The sequence below is a fragment of the Varanus komodoensis genome, unplaced genomic scaffold, assembly GCF_004798865.1.
Source record: "Varanus komodoensis strain SLA01 unplaced genomic scaffold, ASM479886v1 scaffold10, whole genome shotgun sequence".
Classification (NCBI taxonomy): domain Eukaryota; kingdom Metazoa; phylum Chordata; class Lepidosauria; order Squamata; family Varanidae; genus Varanus; species Varanus komodoensis.
The window spans coordinates 34,539,809-34,564,520 of NW_025335269.1; the positions used below are offsets into that span (position 1 = coordinate 34,539,809).

Genomic DNA, 24,712 nt, shown 5'->3' on the forward strand with positions numbered 1-24,712 from the left:
GTGATGGGTGATCAAGATAGCACATGTTATTCTAAAAAGTCAATAGCAGCTAAAAAGCTAATAAGTACCTGGAATGAGGAGCTTGAATCTTTTGTTTTGCTCAGATTTCTTAATTAAAACCATGCACATCCCGATGCTTCCCGTTGTCCCATATATGAAAATGTGCAGGTACTTGGTTTTCTCCTATAGGTTGGATGCTGGAACTGTTAGATGGATCTACAGCAGGTTGGGCAACTGCATCTAGGGAGTGCTCATTAATAGTACTACATCAGCCTGGGGGGGTGATCTCTCATGGCATGCTACACTGCTTTTTACAAATGGCTTGGATGAGGATGTAAGGGGGATACTTATTAAATGTGCAGATGACCCAAAGCAGTGATAGCCAGGAATCGCCAGCCACATGGAAGCAAAATCCCAAAATGTCTGGACCACTTGGAACAGTGTGGAGAAGCTAACAATGAAATTCAACAGAGTTAAATGTAACATTTTGCATTTGGCACAACCCACCCCCCAGGGATAATTATAGGATCGGGGGAGACAAGGGAACAGAGCTTGCCAGCAGTACATATTGATGTGATCAGGTTCTTTGCTGAATATAGGTTAGCACCATGGTGCAGTCTCTAAAAAACTGAATGTGGTCTGCATTAACAAAAATGTAGTGGTCAGATCATGGGAAGTAATAATTACTTTCAGTTTTGTGTTAGTCTAGAATTTGGAATACTGTGCCCGGTTTTGGATGATGCATTTTCAGAAGGACACTGACCAGCTGGAATACATTCAGAAAAAGGTGATCTGGATGGTGAATGGATTGGAAACCAAGGCCTGTGAAAAAGACCTGCAAGACCTGGGTCTACTTAGCTTGGAGAAGAGTAGATTAAGAGGAGACATGGCAGTGACCTTCAGATGTCAGCAAGATAGTTACACAGAAGAGCGAGCAGAGCTTCCTTGCTAAAGAGGGTTAAATCCTAGTGGAACTGGCAAGGAAGCAGATTCAGATAAACATTAGGAGAAATGTCTTATTGATAGGAGTTGCCCCATGTCTGAACAGACTTCTTTGGAAGACAGAGGGTTACTGACTCCTGAGAGTTATTTCAACCTTTGAAATGGGAGGAATTAGGCACAAAATTTGGGGACCCACCCATGATCAGTAGTTGGTGAGAAAGAGGGAGGGGCAGGGGAAGGGGTGTGGCTACCTGGGGACCCCCAGAAGTGAAAATGTGGCTTCCAGGTCTGAATTTCTGCATTCCTGGACCACATGATGCCCAAGTTCCCTTTGATCTGTATGATTGGAAGAAATAGAAGTGTGGGGTGGGAAGAAAGGAAACCTGTATTTCAATTGGAAAAAGTGCAGAGAAAGGGTTAGCCCTTTAGTCATCTTCAGAAGTCATCTTTTGGGCGCCCTTGCAGAGGAAACTAGATAGGTAGCTAAATATGTGTTTTACATGTGTAGCGTATGTGTAACATGTTGATTACAAATAATATTTTAATTTTAGCTATTGTAAACCACCTAGAGAATATTAGTTATAGAGGGACTGGAAATGTTACACTCTTCCTTGTCACATTTTTGATCTGACCACTTTTCTCCATTGCTCCTTCAAAAAACCACAAAATCTGGACATGCTGACTGCAGGCTTCCTTGGGCACGCCCAAATGCTCTTTTGTTACCCTTGAAAACAGTAGACCTAGGATTACCCTTGGACCCAGTGGACTGTGACCAAGGGGACCTGTGGACTGAAACCAGACATTATTAGGGGAAAATGCAGAAAGACAACTCCCGTAGCATAAAAGAGGGGAACGCCTGATGGTGGATGATAACACAATTTCTAAGTACAGGCAAGAAGCAGAAGCAGAAGATGACAGAAAAGGATCAGGATCTTGAATGCAAATTTTCAGTGACACTCACATAGGGACTATTACAATGGCAGTGCAAAGAAACAGAAAAAATCAGCAGAAGGAAAAAGGAGAGACGTCTTCCAGAAGACCCAAAAAAATCAAAGGGGAAGTCAAATCTAGATGAGAAATCCTGAAAGACCAACAGGGGGACATACTACTTGATGGGGATAGAATAAAGAAAAGGTGGAAACAATCTATGGAAGAACTATACAGAGAGATGCAAGGATGACAGACTACTTTCAAAGAAGAGCCTGCAATATTAGAAAGTGAAATGAAAGCTGTTCTAAAAGCACTTGGAAGAAACCATGCAGCTGGAGTAGATAGGATACCAGTAGAAGTAGCTCAAGCTGCAGAGACTCAGTCCAAATCCTAACAAGAATGTGCTAGCGAATATGGGGAACACAACAGTGGCACACAGACCAGAAATGCCCAATATGCATTTCGATCCCCAGGGAAGGAAAGGCAATGAGTGCAGCAACCATAGGACAATTACACTAATTCCCCAGGTGAGCAAAGTGATGCTCAAGATATTGGGACAAAGAATATTACCCTATGCAGAGCAAGGAATGCTTGACATTCAAGGTCAGTTCTGAAAGGGAAGAGGCACCTGAGATCAGATAGCAAATATACGTTGGCGACTGAAGCACACCAAAGAATTTGAGAAGATCATTGTATGATTTTTAGAGTGCAGCAAAGTCTTTGATTGTGAGGGTCACAAGAACCTATGGATGGCACTGAAAGAAATGCTGGTGCCTCAGCACTTGATTGTCCTCCAGCGTAACCTGAATCAGGGATAAAAAGCTACTCGTAGGACAGAATATGGAGAAACAGAATAGTTTTCTATAGACAAAGGCATCAGAAAAGGGTGTATTTAATCTTTCTGTTGAGCCTATGTACTGATCATAAGGAAAGCTTGATTTGGATCGGAAGGAGTGAAAATTGGTGGAGGACACAACAATAAAAAGATATGCTGCTGATACCATATTTCTGGCTGAAAGCTGCAATGAATTGAAACAACTCCTACTGAAAGTGAAAGAAGAAAGTACAAAAGCAGGATTGCAGTTGAACATTAAGGTAACAAAATTCGTGACTACACAAGATGTACACAACTTTAAGGTCACCCGTGAAGAAAATGAAATTGTGCAAGAATTTTCATACCTTGGCTTAGTCATCAATTTAAAGGAAGACTGCTGCCAAGAAATTAGAGGAAGACTGAAACTTGCAAGGGCAGCAGTGAAGGAGCTCGAAAAGATCATCAAATGTAAGGACATCTCACTGAAGACCAAGGCCAAGCTCATTGACACTACTGTATTACGAATCACTATGCATGGATGTGGAAGCTGCAAACTCAAGAAAGCTGGCGGGGGGGCGGGGGGAATTGATGCATTCTAAATAAGGTGCTGGAGAAGAGAGTTGTGAATACCCTGGTCTGAAAGAAAGATGGAAAGTGGATCCTAGATCAAATCAGGCCAGGTGAAAGAGGCTATCATACTTTGGGCACACCGTGAGAGGATAAGCCTCACTGGAGAAGACAATTATGCCAGGGAAAGTCAAAGACAGATAAAGAAAGGGAAGATCTTGTGTGTAATATGTGGACAAGTGGAATGTATCTCCTCCTTCAGTGCAGTCCTGCTGTACACCTCAGCTCCTGAACTGAGCTGAAATGGGAATTAGATTACATCAGTAGCTTTTCCTTTAGGACACATTTCTTGCATGTGGTAGTGCAAGAGTGCTGTTTCTTCCTCTCTGTGTCTCCCTATATCCACTCTCACAGTCCTCGATGGGGGCTGGAGGACCCCTTGGGAAGGGACTGCATTGGGAGGGGGAGACAGGGGAAAATCAGGTGGAGGAGCTTAGATTCCGGAGGGCCCTGCTCAGATTTGGTGATGCTTTACATTAAATGGGGTAGTTCCAGAAAATGGCAGCTTCCATCCTGTTTGAAAATCCATGCAGATGATAACACATCCCTTATTGCTAAACGGCTTTCCTTCTGGGTTGCGGTCCTTAACAAATCTGCAGTGAGGTATTCAACAGATTGCAGCCTTCCTTTACTGCAGGATTAGCAATATTTTCCTCCCCTATCAAACATTGCAGGCCAATCAGGATTCAAGCCTGGAAGCCCAGTACGTGTTTACACAGAAGTAATGCTGCCAAATTAAGCAGGGCTATTTATTCTCCTCATGGGGGGAACTGTCCCCTAATAAAGCCATTGCCTGGATGAGTATTTCCTGCTTACCTGCTATCCAGGTAGGGGCCTCGCAATTCTGATCCCTGCTCTGATTTCTCTCCTTGCTCCCATCTCATTAGTTTCACCATAAGCATTATTTCCAAGTTACTCATCTGTGACAGGCGTGTGTCGAGGGCAGCCGTGTTGTCGGACCAAGGCTGTCTGGCTAGCCTGTCATGCAGTTTGCTCACTGGAGAGAAGTTCTACCTCAGAACTAATTAGCCGTCTAGTTCAAGAAAGGTTAGGTCATCTGTTGTGCATCTAGCTCGGGGGGCTCCCAGCAGAGCCCTGCGGGCCATTATGCCAGCAGAAAAATACATGGCTGGAGGCAGCAAGAGCCAGCTGCTGGGCCAAGACTGGAATGTTAAAACGCCGGCCGGCCTGGGCTGCAGCCAGAGAGCGCGAGAAGGCAGGGAAGGCACGGCTGGACCACGCCAGGGGCTCTCTCAAGGGGGGCGACCTCCTGGGCCCCTTGGACATTGGAGCGACTCCGCTGGGTGCAATCAAAGATGGCTGCTGTGGGTAGGCATGGCTTGCCACTAAGGGCAAGGAACCCGCTCGGGAACTCACGCCCACTGCGCTTTGAAACAATCCTGGCTGTCAGTTTAAGGACAATTAAAGCTTTAAATAATAAAGTTGGGAGGAATGGGGCATTTTGGTGGCACCAGTGAAGGTGTCTCGGAGCACACTGGTGCTCACAGGCATTGGGTTGCATACCCCTGGCTAAGCCAGGGAGCTCTGGGAAATGGTAGCCATGCCTTGTGTGTCTCTTTTCTTCCAGACATAGAAAACCTTAGGAAAAGCTAAGGGTCATCATCTGCCAACCTAGAGATGATGCTTTCACCTTAAAAAAAGCCAAACCCAAAAAATGGTGCGCCTTGATGTCTCCCACCCAGGGCTGATCCCACCACAGGGCAGCCTGACTGCCTTTCTCATGCACTAGTTTTGGGACATTGATGAAGAGCAGCAAATGGGTCATTTATTGACTGCATTGTTACTTTGTTTTGACTACAGGGTGAGGTGTTTATGGGATTTTCTGCCTCACATGCCTATATTACTTGGCCAGGTTTGGGTACTGTGCACCTTGGCTTGAGCGGGTGACCACCATTTGCTCTTCTGCCTCAGGCGACAACATATGTTGGGCCAGCTAGTACACTCGAGAAGGTTGCCACATTTTTCCTGGCAGGATTCATGTGTGTTTAACAGCTGCAAAATGTGTAGTGCCCAGGCCAGTGGGAGGAATTCAGGAGCAAAGAGGCCTCCTGAGCGCCACTTTCTTTAGCTCCTGAATGATGAGCCTGGAAAGGATGCGCAACTGAGACAATGACGTTGCTTTTAACTCTGGTGAGACTGAGAAAAAGATAATAATTCTTGGGCACTACTGAAGAGAATCAGGGCCCCTGTCTTTACGAGTAGGTGGGATCACCAGCCACACATGTGCAGAGTTCTGACACAGCCCTGCAGTTCCTTTCCTCCTCTGGTGGAAACAACACTTTAAAATGCTGCTAATTTATTCGATTAGCATTCTGACAGATGACAACCAATCAGTTCAGTCCCCCTGCCCCCAGCGTTGCATCTCCCCAGACAGGAAACACTGCACCTGATGAACTTCTGCCTTTCAGTCATAGTTCTTAAAAGCTTACAGGATCTCTGAGGCAGGATGGTGAGAGGTAGGGCTGGAGGAAAGCCGCCAGGGGAAAAGTGGTGACAGGGCTGTACCTCGAGCTTTCCCCCTCCCTAACCCCCACCTCCCTTTTGCAGTGTCGCTAAATCATGCTCCATCTTTTTGTCCTCACCCCTTTTCATTTGCTTCTGGGGGAAAAATAATACATGAACATGATGAATAGCCCTTTAGCAAAACCAAGAGCACTTGAGGACCTGGGGAAATCTAGACTGCTGACTGGCTTGAAGAGGTAATGATTTGTACTCTTAATTAGGGAAAGGGAGAGCACTGTTTACTTTTGTTTGACAGCCACTGTGTCTGCCCGCACTCAATCAAGGAGCAGCTTGAAACCCCCAGGACTTGCTCCTGTTCTTTTAAATTTCAGAATTAAAAATTTAGCATTCATGAAAGGGCTGGTGCCTGCTAAGGCACGGAGCCGTGTTTGGTGCCAGTTGTCTTCAGAGCCCATCTGCTAAGTTCCCGCTGTTCCAGCCCTTGGCACACCTAGCCTAGACCAACACAAATCCCCTCGGAGATTATGCAGAGGCGTCTGCCACAGCTGCAGCTCAAAGGTCTTCCTCCTTTCCGGAGACTGAAATCTGGCCACGAGCTCTCTGTGCTCAGAAGAGAATTTGGCCATGAGGGGGGCCATGTTTTTGATTTGTGTCTTGTTTTGGTCCCGGGCCTTGCTCCTCTGGCTTTAACAGCTGCCCGTTGCATCATTTTTGAAGGGTCTCTGTGTGTGTTGCCAGGGGTGCAGAGGGAGCCTCCATTGCTGCATCTCTCTGCAATGCAAAATTTGCTTTTTTAAAAGAACCGCTGCCTGTTTTATTTTTAATGAGAGGTTTAAAACTGCTCTTTAAAGCTGTCCTTTTCCATGTAGTTACTTGAATAATTATCTCTCATTTAAAAATATAATTATTGTTGCTCTTTGGACATTTTAATTTTTTTAAAAAGCAGACTTTTGTTTACATGTTTTATCACTGGTTTTATTGTATTTGTTTTTCATATGTAGGGTGCCCTGAGAACTTTGGCTGGAAGGCTACTCATAAATTGAATGGGTGAATGATCAGACCTACCTCTTTAGAGGAAACATGATAAAAATGGCACCTCCATCACACAGCCACACCCAAATGCTAAGGATTCAAAAGGGAAGAACTCAATTAAAAACTACAGCTCTTGGCTTAAACCCCGCCAAATTCTGTAATGTTCTAACATGCTTCTGAGGTCGAAATAGGCAGAAACTTACGATAGGTGGACTGCCTTCTTTGATGGCCAAAGCCATTTACTGGATGGCTGAAGAGGGGAATTGCTAGAGCATTTGGAACACACATTTCTTAATTTTCTTTCTTTCTTTCTTTCTTTCTTTCTTTCTAGCAGCAAGGCACTCTCTGGCCTAGCCTCACTGATCCTGAAATGTCGTCTTTCATTTGTCACCTTGCAAAAGGAAAAAAAAAAGATTCCTAGCTGATGGAAGAAAAATAGCAGATGATGGCTGCAATGACAATTTAGCAGGAGTGCTTGAAAATGAGTTTTCTTCACTTATTGCTCCCTTTCATCTTGGGGGTCTGTTAAGTCACTCTGTTAAGAAACAGGCAATCTGGTTTTAGTTCTGGGCACAGCCATCCCATAGTCAAGGTCTCTGAATCAGGCTTCTATTCTTCACTGAAGGATGCTTACACCACTGTGAGTACTAAGCTTGGCAAGATTCATACTCATTGCGCTTTCAGTCTAACTTACTAATTATCCCAGATATTGAAATATTAACCGGCTATTTTCCCTGGTAGACAAATGAAGATAATTATAACATTTGAACAGATTAACTAGGATTTATTAAACATAGACAGTGGGATAATGAACTTAGGTTAGTAATTGATCTGATACCTTCAGCACTGATAGAATGGACCAGGCCGTCCTTGTTGTCTTGGATGCTGAAAGGCTTTGATAAAATTCACTGAAAATTTATTTTCACTATATTTAGTAAATAACATTGTCTTGTATACATTCTGAAATGGATCAGAAATTTATGCCTAGTCCCTAGAGCTAGAGTTTTAATGAGGTTTTTTAGCTTTCTTTTCACTTCAGAGAAGTATCAGAAGTGCTCACTGTGGAACCCTTGGCATGTGCAATTAGACAGAACAGCAGTTTCATGTTTTTTTGCAAATGCTTTAGAATTACTCTTTATGCTGATTATATTTTATCATTTATCTCAGAACTCTTGTCGTTTAGACAGATAAACAGTTTTAAAGTTGAGTTTATGGGGCAAGGTAAATACAGTCAAGATGAATACTATGTTATACATACTCTGTCTATACCTGGCAAGTTTTTTGTTCAAATACTTAATGTTCTGTTTTGTAATTTGGGGGTGGGGCAGGAGGAGAAGTTCCTCTTTGTTACAAACATAATTGGAAAAGGTGCAACTTCCAACAAAAGCAGGTGACTTTATATGTTAGGACTATCTAGTGTAACTTGTACTAAATTTTGGTCTTTTCTTTTTAGATCAGAATTTCTACCTTGGTCAGTTTTGGAATCATCTTGTTTGGTCCTCTGTTGAAAGGGATGCCATTAGATTCCAAGCATATTAGAATGTATAAGGTACTCACCGCACTTTGCCTGTCAAAGATGCATGGCATATAGTCAAACTAATTCTATTTCAATCAGTTTTATCATGCTAAATTCAAGCTGTGGGGAAATCCAGATTTAAAAATGTCTAAGAATTTTTTTTTTCTGGCACGCCTGGACAGATAAGGCTTTCTAAAACCTGGGATCAACTGATGGGTGCTGATTATGAGTTTTTGTTGTTCTGTAAAAGCCCTGCTGCTTTTACAACTTCAATATCTCAATTGATATTGGAAGCACTTATTGAAAGGTGATCAGGCAAATGAACCAATGTACCGTATCTGTAAATACTTATTGATGAACAAAGGTGTCAAGCAAGAAGAGAATATGCAACTTGATTGACCCATTTTCCTAATCTGTACATCACCACTTTGTCTTCTATATCAGATGTATCTGTGGATTACAGATTGAAATTTATTTAGCAAAAACTGTGTCTATTGGATGCTGTGATGTCTCTTCAATAAGGATTTGTTGGAGCTAACTGTTGGAGGCATTATGCAGCTGATCCTTCTATTAGGCACATGTTCTGGCAATGCCCAATAGTTGCCCCTTTTTGGCAGTAGGTCATTATGTGGATAAATTTGTATTGGAACACTCCTTGATATTTACATAGCTACCTCTGGACTGAAGCTCTTATAACATTTTCAGCATTTGCGAGGGTGATGTATATCTGCAGATAGATACTTAACTTGGATATTTGGTATGGTTTTGTTGAAGCTTATACTACTTAGAAACCTGTAGATTTCATACCTGTCTGTATGTGTGCACAGAGGCCACGACGGAGAACTGTCTGTATGTGAGCACGCACAAGCTCTTTATGTGTATGGACTGAAATAGATAATTTCATATTGATGTAATCACATTTTTATTTCATTTTTTTGTTGAAACCATGTAATAAAAAATAGGAGAACAGCAACAACAAAACTACAATCCATCCCATGGACGGGGTTGTCAAATAACCAAAAGAATCTTCCTGAGCTGCTCTTGGACCTTTTGCAGCAATAACAAATGTAGCAGAGAGTCACTGAAGAGTTCTGTGGCATTTAGACAAACATTTTAATCTGCTAACCTCTGCAGATCAAGCAGAAATTATAGACACAGCCACTGGGACTGGCCAAAAAGTTGGCAAATCTATCCTTAGCTAAGGTTCAGATGTCTGAGCTAATTTTTCTTAGATCTGCTTGTACAGATTGTAATTTTATATAATAGAAGTTCTGCCTTCCACCACTAGAGTGTGCCTGAGCTTTGGAAGTAAGTCTTCAAAGGCAGCCTCTTTGAATAATTAATTTCTAAAAGATCTAATTCTGCACCTTTTTAGCACTTTCAATTTAGATATGACAGTTTTGACAATAAGAACCATCACTTGGGAAAGCCACTTTTACCTGTTTCTCAAATCTTGCCTGCACCATCCCCTCTCCCGTTTCCCTCCCTCTGTCCCATCTCACCTTCACATTGTGCTGCACATTTGATGATTTTAGCCCTACTGACAGCTGGTGTCATTTGTGCAACTCGAAGGATTTGCAAACAATCTTGCAAAGGCCTGCCCAGATCAAGGGCTGATTCAGACTATCCAGCCTAATGCGGCAATCACACCCTCAGTCTTCTTTCTCCCCTAATCCTACCCTAACATAATGGTTGTGGCCAATTCACCCTTTCCTTTTGAGATGTGAATCTCTCAAGCTTGTAATCCTCAAGCTGACTTGAAGAGCTGACTAGGAAAGCTGCTTCTGGCCAGAATTACCTGGAAGTTAGCTAGCCTGGGAGCCTGATTTGCATTCGCTGCTGCTGCTGCTGAATTGTGGAACATGTTTGAGTAATGGATGCTTTGCTCCTGCAGCAGCAGCAGCAGCAGCCGATGACATTTCCCCCCCACCTCCATACCCCCACTTGAGTGGCAGCTCTCTCGTTTTAATAGTTCCCTTGCCTTAATTTTGCTTTTGAAGCAGCAGGCTTTTAACGTGCAAAGAGAGGCGGTTTCCTCATTGTCACCTATAAAGCAGGTCAGTTCTTAGCCCATTCATTCACCCATCGCAGTAACCTTTGGAATTATCCTGGGCTCTCTTTAGAGCAGCGTGTGAGCAGCATGGCAATAAGATGAGCACACCTGCTGACATGCTCTGCCAGCGCTTTATGCATTATAGATACATCCAGCCAGGCAAATCTGCACAGTATAACCACCGTCGCCTTGCAGCACGGGCAGCCCGTTTTTCAGGGAATACCATATTTGGGAATGTGGGAACCTTGTCACCTACTCTCAGTGCTTGGCCAATTGTATAAATGAAGGCACTTGCAGAGTGCCAGAGGCACGCAGACGTCCCGCGGGACTGGATGCAAAAGAGATCAGGCGCTCATACTTCCTCATGCTTGCTTAGAAGGGAATTTGTGTTGCTAAAAATAATCCACTGTTCTACCTTTAAACACACTATGGGGTGCCCATTGGGGAACGTTCAGCTGTCCAAATGCTGTTGGATTGCAATGCCCATCATCCCTCCCCATGGACTATACTGGCCAGGGCTAGTAAGAGTTGCACTCCAGGAATATCCAGAAGGTCATGTTTTCTATCCCTGTCATTCATCCTCAAATTGGGTTCCTGTTTGGCTCCCAATTCAGAACGTTTTTGTTCTCATCTTCAAGCACTTCCAGTGTCTTGTCCCCTTGCTCTTCCCCCATTGTTCAGTTACAGTCCTACCCATCACCTTTCTATCAGTGTGCAGTCACAGAATGGCCTTTCATTTACCTGCACACCACGGTCTGCTCTTTCTTAATGCTCTTTTTGTCATCACGGCATGGCAGTGAGATGTCTGGGCCAAGGCTCAGGAGATCCAGGTTCTACTCTGGGTGACTGCACCGGGTGACTTTGGGTCAGTCATGGACTTTGAGTCTAACCTGCCTCATAGGATTGTAATTGTGAGAATAAACTATAGACCAGCTTGCAGACTGCCTTGATTCCTTACAAGGGAAGAAAGACAGGGTATAGAAGTAATGTAATAGTAACAATGAAAAAGTCTGGAACCTCTTTGCCAAGCACCTTCACGGTGTGTGTTCTTGGTTTGCCTTCAAATTCCTCTTCAAAACTTACCTTTTGCATAAGCCCAGCAGAAAGTGAGCCCATCAGGAAGGTTGCACAGTTGAAGGGACAGGTGTGGAGTATTTACACAGGCAGGAGCTTGACCTAGAGTGGATGTTGTGTCTGTTAAAACGTGGAGAAGCCCCAGTCCACAAGGAAGGCGTGTATGGGGCAGCTCCTCCTCCTCCTCAGTAGCACTAACTAATCCTTTTCAGGCTGGCACTGCTTGTGCTGCCCTGGTGGGGAATGAAGTGGTGCTCCTGTGGTCGCCACACCATCTGGAGTGCTTAAAAATCCAGCCTAAGGGTCTGAATCAACACCCTAAAATATACGGAGTCCCTACTATGAACAGAGTGCCTGTGTAAGAAACACACACATTTCCTTGGAGTGGTTGCTCCTATTGTTCAAATACCAGGAGATTTTTTTTCTTTTTGCTTTTGAAAACAGATGACTGCCACAAAGACTAGGCTTGATAGCTTTTGGACCAGAGACTGGAAATGGCTCACACTTTTGTTGAAACTGTACTGTTTCTTTTGTCATGACTAAAGAACTCACCGAAACACTTTCCTTTTTTGCGCTATGCTGAATAGTTTCTACTGACCAAAACGGGAAGCTAGTTTCTGCAGTGCACTCTAATTTAGCAACAGTCTCCAGACTGAGTCATTACAAGGTAGCTGCTTAAACATGCCATGAGGAAGCACCTTCACTGGAAGTGAGAGCCTCTTTGTTGGGAGTTCAGTGAGACAAAGAAAGGATGGATGCATGTTTGTATCCAAATTCACACCAGCTGTTCTTTGAACATACAATAGCATGAAGCCCAAAGACAATGTTTTGTATTACTCCTTCTAGGATTCACAGGTCTCATATTTCTGAAAGCCCAGGCGGTCTCTTTAGAATAAATGACTGGCAGAAACCCTGCATTTCACACTGGCTTAGGAACAGACAGGAGGAGGCTGCATGAATTGTAGCATGCTCCAAAGTCCCAGTAGAAGGACCTGTAAACAATCAAAAGAAAGACCTTCTGCCTCATGGATGGAGAACCAACGGATAAAGGCAGGCCCCACAAGAATGTCAAAAGGTGAGGTCAGCTTCTCATTTTTGAGACCAAAGAGAAAAGAAAATTAAATACTGCTGCTGTTTAAAAATATTTGAGGACTTATAGCTGCTCTTGTGAAAGCAAGTGAATTACTGGTACATGGAAAGGGGATAATAAAGACACCCAACGACCAAAGCAGAAATGCTATGGCTGCTTAGTAGTTATGCAAATCAATTAATATATCTAATATATTAATTTTTGGTATAAAATTCTATTGTATATACAATGCAGACAAAAGTACCACTGATTTGCACTGAGGGAGCACTAGGCAGGGAGGCAGGGAGAGTAAGCTGGGACACTCTTATAGCACTAGTGTACTGGGCTATGTTTTTGGAGAAAAGAAGTTTGCACTGGGATAAAATATTACTTTTAAGGAAACACGCACAGGCTTGTTCAGGCCAAGGATGAGAGATGGCACTGGCAAACAAAATGCATGCAGTTGTGTTCTTTCTTTGGGCTGGCTTCTTCTGACCATGGCTGAGATGCAAGTTGGGCCCTCAAAATCTGGCAATATACCGATGACTTTTGGTCACATAAGCAAATGAAAGATAATAGAGCCCATTTTGGAGCATCCATAGCTCAGGAATTCAAGTGCAAGCACACTGGGTGTGCACGTGTGTTTTGTCTGAGCTGCCATGCAGAAAGCGGTGATAACTTCGTGTTTACACCTTGGACAGGTACTGTAGAGCAGGGCAAACGGGACCATGTCACATAAATACATGGATCATCTTTGATCACTTACTTAGGTTTCATGGGACAGGACTAGTGTGTGTGCTGCTTTAGGAAAAATCCCAAAAGAGCCTTGCTTTAAAATCTCCTATTTTAATGTTTTTTCCTCAGCCGCCCACTGTCCTTCAATTATACACATACAATGAGTTTAGCTGGTGCCATTTTATCACTAAGCCTTGAATGTGTTTAGAACCAAAGCCATCAAGACAAGTTAGCTCAAATATGGTGCTATTTGCAGGGAGAAAACCCATCTGAATAATTGTGATTGTTTGTATATACTATAAGCTGGCAATAACTGCAGGGATGGAGTTGGCTGTAGATCAACACAAAATCCCTAGGGTGATAGCCAGGATTTGTTGAAATAGACCAGAGTTATAAAGTCTTACATTGTAGCATTTTTACCATATGTTCATAATTAAAAAGCTTTTTATTGCACTTGCTAGAGGAACATTTACAGATTAGCAGGAGTATATACAACTTCTGAAATGAGCTTTTCTGGAACAGAAGAGGATGGGCTCATCCTAACTTGAGACACTGAGTGTTGAAGCTGTCGCCCTCCTTGACAGCCACCGCCTCAAGCAGAGCCTGTTTCTTCTGCATGCTGCGAGAGGACTCAAGTTCATACATGGTTGTCAAATTGAAGAGCACGCTCTCGTGGAGGTAGTGTTTAGGGTCCTGCTGAACCATTCCTTCCAGCTGCCGGAGGGAATCCTTCAGTTTCCCCAGATAAAGCAGACACACAGCTGCGTTGTTGTTAGCCTAGAGAAATGTTACATGGCATTCATTCAGGAAGCCAAACATTACATTCGAATCCAATTTGTACCACATTGTAATACACTTTTTTGACCCTTGGCTTTATGCTGAGTCTTGGACATCCTCTTTCTTTCAGAACAGCCATTACCAGATTGGCAGTGGGCCAAAATCAGGCAGTGTTGCTATGATGGAGGCCAGGGGAACTACGGCTAAAGCAATCAGGCTGTGTACCCTTCATTCTTGGCTGTGCAATGATGACCATGCTTTCATACCACGTTAGACTGCCTGAATGTCTATCTCCTTCCAGCTCTAAATTCCTGTGGTTAAAGCTTAATGTCATACTAGTGGACGGCCGCGAGGGTAGCAGAATCTTCTCCTCCTCTCCTCCCTCTGCAGCTTCTGTGACACTCCTAAAACTGCTCCAGAGGATTCCCCAGCCCTCCAGAGCAAAATTCAAGGGATTAATGGAAGACGGGAAGGAGAGGGATACGTGGTTCTTCTGCTTCCAGTGTCAGAAAGTGTTTTGCCAACAGTTCTGTAACAACACTGGATCTGATATCCGGTCTTTGATTTTAATGCACTTATCCCTGAGATTATTGACTTTGGTCTTGTTGCTCCATAAGGCATTATTACATGTTAGTCACTAGATTCTGAGGAAAGAACAGTTTTGGAAACTCATGGACCTTTGTTTTAACTACAAGAGAGATTTCTTACCACAGCATTTGATGGGTCAACCTTCAAAATCTCTGTGAAGAATTTGTGGGCTTCTGCAAAGTTATTCTGACCAAGATGAAGAAATGCCCTGGAATAGTAGAGGAGAGAGAGTGCCTTCAGAGAAGCACTACTAAAATGTCAAGGAATAATTACAAAAGGGCCCACCACCCTTGTTTCCTTAAAGAGGTAAGTGCTTTTGGCAACAGATCTACATGAAGCTGTCCTGAATCAATACTGAGCTATGATTTTATCAGCAATGATTTGAATTTCAGATTAAACAATGCAAATTAAAACTATATGCTGACAATAAAAGTAGTTGTTCACTACTTCATACTTTGTGGGAGAGAAGTATAGGCTTGCCACCAAAAGCCTACTTAATGAGAAATGGCAGTGAATTCTGATTTCTTCTCCAGAAGAATTGTATGTGCTTGCAAAGAGATTTGCTGCATTGGCAAATGTAAATATATATACAAAATATATTATACAAAATATAATATAAAAAATCTTGGGTGTATTGGACACATAATCAAATATGGATGTATGAACTAGTCTTTTCCCAACCCAGTTCTAAATGTGAGTGGTTGGATTCAGAATTGCTGGTGCATGAACCAAAAGCTTGCTCTGCTGGAGGGAGGTGAATTTACTGATTCTTCCTCCTCCTCTCCTAAGTCTCACTTTCCATGTTTCTGATGGGTTTCCCAGCTATGCGCAGGGAAGACATGGATTGATTTAAGTCACTGCCCAGCTGCTTTTCTCCAGAATGAGTGTGACTCTGCTGAGTGCAACTCTGGGTCCAACTTGGCGACTGGATCCATAATCAGTAACTCCCACTGGACTGAATGGGATGTCTTGCCAAATATGGACAGAACTGCAAAACTGAAACGTGGCTGGAAGACAAGTCTGTAGTGGACAAGAAATGTTTTTAAAGTCAGTTCTTGTAACAAAGGAAAGATAACTTCTTCAATCCAAAAGAACATGGCTACACCATGTCATACAAATCTCATGGGCTGGTAGATGCCAATCAATCTTTTTTCCTGACAGTTGTAGTTACATAAAAGAGAAATGAAGAGAAAGGAATATTCTCTAGGGCCCCTTAATGTTCACAGTGCATTCTTTGCAAAATCATGTTTAAGATTAATTTAGCTTTTACATTTCTCACCTGTTCATTAAAATCATAATTTGGTTCTTCGGTCCATCCAATTTTTGAGTCACTTTCTCAACATCTTGAAAATATTTTTCAGCCATTTTTATGTCTCCAATCTGAAAAAATGTAAGAAGCAGTTACCGCAATTAACAAAGCACATAAGAGACCTGTCAGCAGGTAAATTTTCATACAAAAATACCTGCCAACTCTAGGAAAAAAAAGATAACACATGAGGAATGTTAACACAGAACTCCAGTCAGAAATACTCAAGGCTAATATTGGTGATTTTGGACCAAAGTGAACTCCATTAAAAATAAGATATAAAATATAAAATAAAATAAAATAAAATAAAATAAAATTCTATCGCCCATGGTTGCTGTAGAAACATCATGTAGGTAACATCATCTCTGAACGAAAAGAAAACCTTGAAAGCCTGCCCACTCGGTTCCAATCCAACTGGGTCAAGTGATTCCTTTCAGAAATATGTTCTATTTAAGAGAATTACAGCAGCAAAAGACCAAAAAGGAGACACCCAGGACTCTAAACAAACACAACCATCATAAAAAGTTATTATGCATACAACTATGCCTACCTCCAGGAGCAGTGAGTTTTTGTTTATTTATTTATTTATTTTATTTATTAAAACATTTTTATGCCGCCCCATTCGCCGAAGCCTCGGGGCGGCTTACAACATAGATAAAACAAGTTAAAATCCATATAAAATAATCTTAATTAAAACTCACATTATAAAATAAGCCGCCCTGGCCAGATAAAATTCAATTGTATTTAGCATTTAAAATGTTGCTTAAATAAAAAGGTCTTAGCCTGGCGCCGAAAAACAAATAACGACGGCGCCAGGCGGACCTCTCTGGGGAGCGCATTCCATAACTTAGGCGCCACCGCTGAGAAAGCCCTTCTCCGAGTAGCCACCCTCCTAATTTCTCTCACGGAGGGCTCCCGGAGAAGGGCCTCTCCCGCCGATCTCAGGGGGCGACTGGGCAAATATGGATGTAAGCGCTCCTTCAGGTAACCAGGACCCAAGCCGTTTAGGGCTTTATAGGTCATTACCAACACCTTGAATTGGGCCCGGACTTCAATGGGGAGCCAGTGAAGCTGACGGAGAACTGGGGTCATGTGAACATAACGTCCAGTCCCCGTCAGCAGCCTGGCAGCTCTATTCTGAACCAATTGAAGTATCCGGACCGTCTTCAAGGGTAGCCCCACGTAGAGCGCGTTACAGAAGTCAAGACGGGAAGTCACCAGCGCATGAGTCACTGTTGCAAGGCAGTCGTACTCCAGGTAGGGGCGCAGCTGATGAATCAGCCGAAGCTGGAGGAAAGCGCTCCTCGCCGCTGTTGTCACCTGAGCTTCAAGTGAAAGCTCCGGGTCGAGGAGCACTCCCAAGCTGCGGACCTTGTCCCTAGGAGGGAGTGCAACCCCATTCAGGACAAGGTTCAGGTCACCTTCTCCGAAGCCCGAACCGCCAACCAACAGGACCTCCGTCTTGTCTGGATTGAGCTTCAGTTTATTGGCCCTCATCCAGCCCATTACCTCGGCCAGGCACCGGTTCAGTACAGCCACTGCCTCACCTGGATTGGTGGAAAACGAGAGGTAGAGCTGGGTATCATCAGCATACTGATGGGTCCGCAGCCCACACCTCCTGATGACCTCTCCCAGCGGTTTCATGTAGATATTGAACAGTAAAGGGGACAAAATGGAACCCTGCGGTACCCCATGGCAAAGCTGCCATGGCGCAGAGCCATAGTCCCCCAACACCACCTTCTGGAATCGGTCGTTGAGATAGGAGCGGAACCACCGCAAAGCGGTGCCTCCGACCCCCAATCCCGCCAGCCTATCCAGAAGGATACCATGGTCGATGGTATCGAAAGCCGCTGAGAGGTCCAGGAGAACCAACAGGGACGCACTCCCCCTGTCCTTCTCCCTGCACAGGTCATCGTACAGGGCGACCAAGGCAGATTCAGTACCGTACCCGGGTCTGAAGCCGGACTGAAATGGGTCCAGATAATCAGTTTCATCCAAGAGTGCTTGGAGTTGTCCCGCCACCACTCGCTCTAACACCTTGCCCAGAAACGGGATGTTGGCCACTGGTCTATAGTTAGCGGCCATCCCTGGATCCAGTGACGCCTTCTTCAGGACCGGTCGGACTACCGCCTCCTTTAAAGGAGCAGGCACCCGACCCTCCCTCAGAGAAGCGTTAACCACTTCCAAGATCCAGGTTCCAATCCCGTGCTTGGAATCCTTTATTAACCAAGACGGAGATCAATCTCTACTCCCTGTCTTTACTTTTTAAATGACACACATACCTGCTCCAAATATAGCAATGATCAGGCAAGCTTGCATCTTTAACCTTTTTCCACCCCCTTCCACACCTACTTATGTCTTTTACTGGTTAAACACTTCTTTGTCTTTTTTAAAAATGTAAGCCAATCTGTGTCCATCTTCCCATCCTCAACTCTTGAAACATTGCTCCAAAAGTCCTTTGGGATTGTCCCAAGAGCCAACCAATCTGCATGGAGTTCTGCTGGAAACAGGAGTAATTAGCAGCTCCTCCTGGTATCCTGAAGACAACTGCAAACCTGACCAAAAGGGGGCAAATGCAGATCACAGTGGACTTCCCACTCAAGCTTTGTATATCCGTACATACCCTATCTTTTCTATAGCTTAGTTCAGGCAATGCTAGTCCTTCCTGCAACATTTAGATTCACACTCTCTAGCTTCCCTGAAGGGGGAAGAGGTGGGGTTTTGTGCATGGCTGGTAGTTGAATGAACAATATAAATGGTCAGAAAGAAAGGAAAATTAGACTAGTTCTCTATACAAATTACTGAGTGCAGTGAAGAAAGAAAATGGGAGAGTGCTGTTACTAGACAGCATGTGTGTGTGAAATGCATGGCACAGCTCTTGTTTCAGCTTTGTGACTGAACAGGGCTGAAAGTTGGGCAGGGCTGCTGTTCAAAGGGAGGAGCATTTAGGCCTGTACATTTTGTGACACCATTATCAAATGCAGCTCCTTGGGCATCTGTTGTGAACTGCAAGGCATCTAGGGCAGGCAGAGAGAGGCTGCAAAAGCAGAAGCCTTTTCGGCTCTCCAGCAGGCAGCCATGCTCAGCTGTTGGGCTGCATTCAGCCAGAAAGCCAAGATTTTACTGTGGAACTCTTCAGCCTAACCATGAGATGTACCCATCTTGGCGTTCTTGGAGTATTAGAAAACTTGACTGTGCAGCAGGGCCTTCGACCCAATAAACCTTAATAGCACGCATGCGCTCTCTCTCTCTGAGCGTGTGTGCGCACGTGCATATTCTTCTTTTCTACCCATGCAGATGAACTTGCTTTCTCTGTAATTAAATCTTAAGAGCATTCAGGTCTGGGACAATGGTTTTGTTTAATGTTGAGCACATTATTTCCCTTTGATTTCCCATGCTACACACTTAATATTCTCCATTAGGGCTTCACTGATGCACTGAACTTCATTAACATGCCATTCTCTCCCTTCCCCCATCCTGGGGCAACATTGGGATTTTCTCTGCCGTTCCTGCCCCCATCCCAAATTTCATCAGATGTGATCTGCAAACTCTTCTTCTGGTTGTCTAAAAGTACAAGATAGTGGAATGCTGGCAAGCAGTAAAAGGCAGGGTCTCTGGTGCTGCCGCTCCAAAACACGGGAAATGCTATTGTTGAAGGTTATGTAAGCAGGCCAACAGGTCCTTGTGCTTTGCCTTCATTTCTGCTGCACTTGAAGGAAAAAGCCTCTTTCTGACAGTAAAACCACTAATTCAAGAATATCCAATAATCCCTCCTCCCTCAAGGCCCCCTATAACAGCGAACACTGAAGAAGACAAGATTCCCTTCAGAGCCTGTTAACACTGCTCTTTGAATTGGACAGACAGATTGCTCCTCTGAGACACCATGAGGCACTCTCCTTGCATCCTCCCCAAGGTTGGGAATGTTGCCTTTGCAGCAAATCCAGACTGCGACGGACCTCAAAGCGAGAGATCATAGCCAGGAAGTGAACTCTGCTCTACTGTGCGCTCCACTGGGACCCAGAACAGTCAGTTAAAGGGACTTCTAGTAAAATCTATTGTTGGTTTACAAGCCCTTTTGGCAACACAAACTGGCATACATTATCTTCCCTAGAATGTCTTGAAGTTCAGTATTCATAGCTGATATATCAGATTCTTTAATACTCTGTTAGTTACATACAGCCACGAAACACCTAATGATGAAAAAATATATTTTTGAATCCAAAGGAGGCTGGGTTATGATACTCTCTTAAAAAACCACCACTGCAATAACAAAAACAAGCAGTTGAGACTTTCAGATGAAGTCAATTCACATTATATGTAGCACTAAAGAAAAATAATGCAGTGATGGGATAGCTTGTGTTTTTGACAAGCTAAAAATAGCAGCATATTCTAATTTAGTATTTAAAAATGACAGCTAATAATAATTCTTCAAAGCAGTCTGGACATTGGTCAGTTCAGGATATGGCTCTGACACTGCCAGCCAGAAATGGGTGACATGACCACACCGGGACAGAGCTGTGCCTTGTTCACCGGCTCCCAGGCCATTCCCTGCCCAAGCAAGGTGTGGCTTCTGACTGTAAGACCATTCACAGCTTGGGATTAAGGTACCTGAAGGACAGTTTCTCTATACATGCATGTACCTGAGAGAGGTTCTTCAGAGATTCTTCCAACAGAATCTCTGAAACAGTTTTTAACGCATTTTTATTACTTTACTGTTTAATTATTTAACTTTAAATTGTTCGATTTCTTGTTGTGACTCATCCTCAGAACTTTTATAGAGCAGCCTAGAGGCACTGTCCATAAATAAATAAATAAATAAATAAATAAATAAATATTCTCTGATTCTCTCATATTAATAATGAGAGAAATAGAAAACCATCTAAAAACAACAAAGGACCCTTCTCGGGGGCTACTTGTGAGAGAAATGGGCCATCCCATAATTTATGAATTCTATAAAGGGCACAAATTTCAAATTATTCTACCAATAATTGTGGCATAGATTCTGATATAGTGCCACTCTATCAATGGCTGATAATTTCGCAGAACTTGAGAAAAGCAAACTAAAAGCAAACTTGGCTTTCTAATAACTGTGGTGGCCCATCTTTCTTCTCTCGGTAGACAAGGCACTGGAAACTGGTGTATATGGATAATCAACTAGAAAGCAAGCAGTGCCAGATTGGCACTCCGGGTCAATGTAGCACTCATCTTTTGAAAAGGGATATGCTAGGGCACAGGCAGCCGGAAATGTGAGGTTTTTCATCCTAGGAATCAGAGGTAAATTCTACCTACTGAGAAAGCTTTGCTGTTTCACATATAAACAGCAACAAAAAACAGGAAGGAGAAGGGACCCCCGCACAACTACATTCAGCATGAGGAAAGAACTGCAACTCATCAACAGAAAATGAAACTGCCTACATGTATTCTATAGGGGAGAGCAGACTATTTATTGCACCCATACTGAAATGACTGGGTGCACATTTAATTTATAGCAAAGTGCAAAATGTCAAGCGAGAAGCAGTTCTTAAAAAGGAGCAAGGGTCATTCCTCTACAAATCAGTCCTCAGCAAATACTATATATACATTTTATGAGGTACAGGACTGGCTATTTAAATGATAACTTTCCCCTTCAGTGCTGGTTAGCAATACAGACAATGCCCGTTGCCTACAAAACAAGGGCATTCTGCTTTGTACTGACCAGTATTCTGAATGGTCTGTAAAGACAAGCAAGACACCAATCTGGTAAGTAAAAGCTGGGATATTCTCCCCACACAGTCTTCTCTGCCTTGCAGTCAAGCATGGGACTTCAAAAGGCACACCACTCATTTTGTTTTCACCATAAAGTAATGATATAGTGGCAGTGACTTTGGCTCCTGAACACCGTAACACATGCACGATATAGACAAGCAGGCCATTTTGAGAACGGACAAATTGTAAGCTGTCCAGAGACCCGCTGGCTTACTGGATGGGGTAAAAATACCCAAACAAACAAACAAACAAACATTTACTGTGGCCTGTCGCTTGGCTTTCTGTGGTATCAAACACGTACCTGCAGGAAAATCCTTCCAATTCCACTCAGCAGCTGTGGCTCTTGCTCGGGGTGATATCTGATGACGGTGTGATATGCCTCCACAGCAAGCACATAGTCCTAAGGGGTCAAAAGCACACAAATGAAGATGCAAGCTCAGCATTCTTCTCTAGTCTGTGCTCTGTGTGCACAGTGTAAAGCATGTGAAGCTGCATGCAAGCCCAGAAGGAAGCAAAAACCATTAAAAAGAAAGGAATACAATCGCTGATAACATAATCTAAAGGTTCCCCACACTAGGACTAAGCTGTCATGCATCTTTTTGCATGTTTCCATTATTACCTGAAACCAGAGGAGAAGACCTCTTTCTCTGCTCCCCTTTCACCGAGATGGAGACAGCTTAGTACTAAACTGTCTCAAAGTCGAATCAAATTCAAGGAGACTCTTATACCTATCAGCACACACCCCATGTTTCTCACCACCATTCTGCCCAGCAAATGCACACTTATGCAGTGCCATGTGGGACGGTGTAAATTGGTGACCTGCACCGGCAGGGGTTGCACCCAATGGCCTTCTTGGTCCCTTCCAACATTACTATTCTATGATTCTATGTGCATCGTTGGCCAGATTTTCAATATTCTAAAAATTACTCTTTCTGGGAAAATGGCCACTACTCATATGCTATTTGATGCGGGAGCCGTCACTATGGCTAGAAGAAGGTTATTTTTTAAAAAGTTTGGTTTAATGAGATTTAGTGAATGAGGAGAGATTTCTCTTCTCCCTGTTCTTACTATTAAACATGTTGAAGATACATAAAAAAAAGTATTAGGAATGTTTGCCTCTTGTGATATGGCTTCCTGATTGATCTATCTTGGCCTGAATTTAAATATGGATTTTTAAAAAATGCACAACTGAAACAAGACATTACAAATGAATTCACTCTAGAAAGAGCAAGACAGAGGAGCACTGTCAGGTACTTTTACTACCCAAAGTGAGAAAATACCGTTGGGCCCGCCTGCTTGGCTTCCAGCCTATTAATATGCATGCCTCCTCTGACTCACCCATGATATCCAGGAACTAGATTAAAGCACAACAGCAAAGGCAATGCAATATACACCAACGAGACAGCAAAAGCTGGACCAAATAACCTGGACCAAATAAGAAGGCATTTAAAAGGTTCTCGGTGCTTAACAGAAGGGCTCCCCCAGTTTTACACAGCAGCCTGTCAGCAATCGCAAGGGATGCTACGCAAGCACACACACACTTGTGCCTTCCCGTAGCTGCTCCTGGACCTGCATCAGAGGCTGCTTCTGGAGGCCTGTGTGTCAGAAGCAGTTTTCTGGCTGGCTGTGGTCATAATGGGAGCAGCAGGGCCACTTGAAAGCCATCTTCTACACACAGAAGCTCTAGATGAACCAGTTTGGCTCTTGCCAGCTGTTTCTTTCTGTCCTTCTTTCCAACAAAGATGCTGCCATACTTTCCTAGAGCTCCAGTAAACTCAGATGTGAAGTTCCAATGATGTTTTCAAGGAGACTGGCCAAATATTCCACGGAGGCATTTCATAAATGGGTTCTCCCCCATTTTGGTGCCGGACAGTACAGTATTCATGTCAAGCCAAGTATGAAAATAAAAAATTGAGTCCGAATGGCAAATAACACTGCCTTACACTTTAATGGCTCACTTACGTGCAAAACTGCTTTAAAATCCAGTTACACGGATTTAGTCCACTGACATTAGCACATAATACAGATGTGCAGGAGTGCAGATGCGGGACCTATCTTGTTTCTGTACTTATATGACCATCAGTGGATGGTTCCAGGCAAAAAGGAATGTAGTGAACCCGGCAGCCCCTTTCTGCTGCTATGCCGTAGTGGCACCAGTCATGCTGTACGCAAGGGCTATTACTGCGGCATAACTTAAATAAGATTTATGCTGCATGCTTCCTTTCCATTAGAAGAGAGGATCTAAATCTAAAGAGCATTTGTAAGCATTGGTGGCCTTGCCTTACTAGGGCAGACAACTCTCCTCTTTCCTGTGTTAGTGGCTTGAGATCCAGCGGTCCCTCCAGAAACTAATTTCTGGGTCAGGTTGGATATATAGAGGTAAAAGCAATTGCAGAAACCATTTGAACTCTACTGTATCTATATGTACAATAGTATTTTCCAAATGTTTACACATAAAAGCATGCTTGAACAAGTGAACTAACATGCAGCTCTCTCACAGACTTAGCTTATTGCCATTACTGGAAGCAAAAATACTTGTATGCAACTTATTTGCTGGAATGAGACAATAACCATCAGTGTATATGAAACAGTTACTTATTCCTACTCATGACAAAAAAGATATTAACATTTTCACCATGTACAGCAGCTAAGACCCAACTTGAATATGCTCTTTCTAACGCAAAACAGTTCTCTCATAGCTCTCTAATTTCTCAGTATGCCTATTGGGCTGCTTATCTGAAAGTTGCTCCATGGAAATTACTGCCTCTACATGGAAATGCTGGTTTGTAAGAGGACTGTACCACGTGCTCTTATTAGCCATTTAAACTGAGTTCTAAAGAGGGAGCAACAGGGAGAGAATTCCTTTAGTCCAATTCATGAAGAATTTGCTCATTCTTGCAAAAGAAAGTCTTCTGAAATTAGAAACACACAGCAATTGCTTCCTAATAAACAAACTGTCTTGCCTTGCCTTTCCTCCAGCACTTACTATTCTTAGGATCAAACTAGATGTGATGTTTAAT

General features: G+C 43.3%; 1 protein-coding gene across 2 annotated transcripts in view; it reads right to left on the reverse strand.

Annotated features, from left to right (window-relative positions):
- Positions 1-13,702: 13,702 nt before the first annotated feature.
- TRAPPC12 (trafficking protein particle complex subunit 12) overlaps positions 13,703-24,712 on the reverse strand; it is a 64,054-nt gene continuing 53,044 nt past the window's right edge. For both annotated transcript variants that reach the window (XM_044418703.1, XM_044418712.1), the window contains 4 exons: positions 21,994-22,092; positions 15,921-16,021; positions 14,762-14,849; positions 13,703-14,053 (listed from right to left, as the gene is read on the reverse strand). In XM_044418703.1, coding sequence (XP_044274638.1) covers positions 13,811-14,053; positions 14,762-14,849; positions 15,921-16,021; positions 21,994-22,092 — 531 coding nt within the window. In that variant the 3' untranslated portion in view covers positions 13,703-13,810. The remainder of the gene's footprint in view (positions 14,054-14,761; positions 14,850-15,920; positions 16,022-21,993; positions 22,093-24,712) is intronic.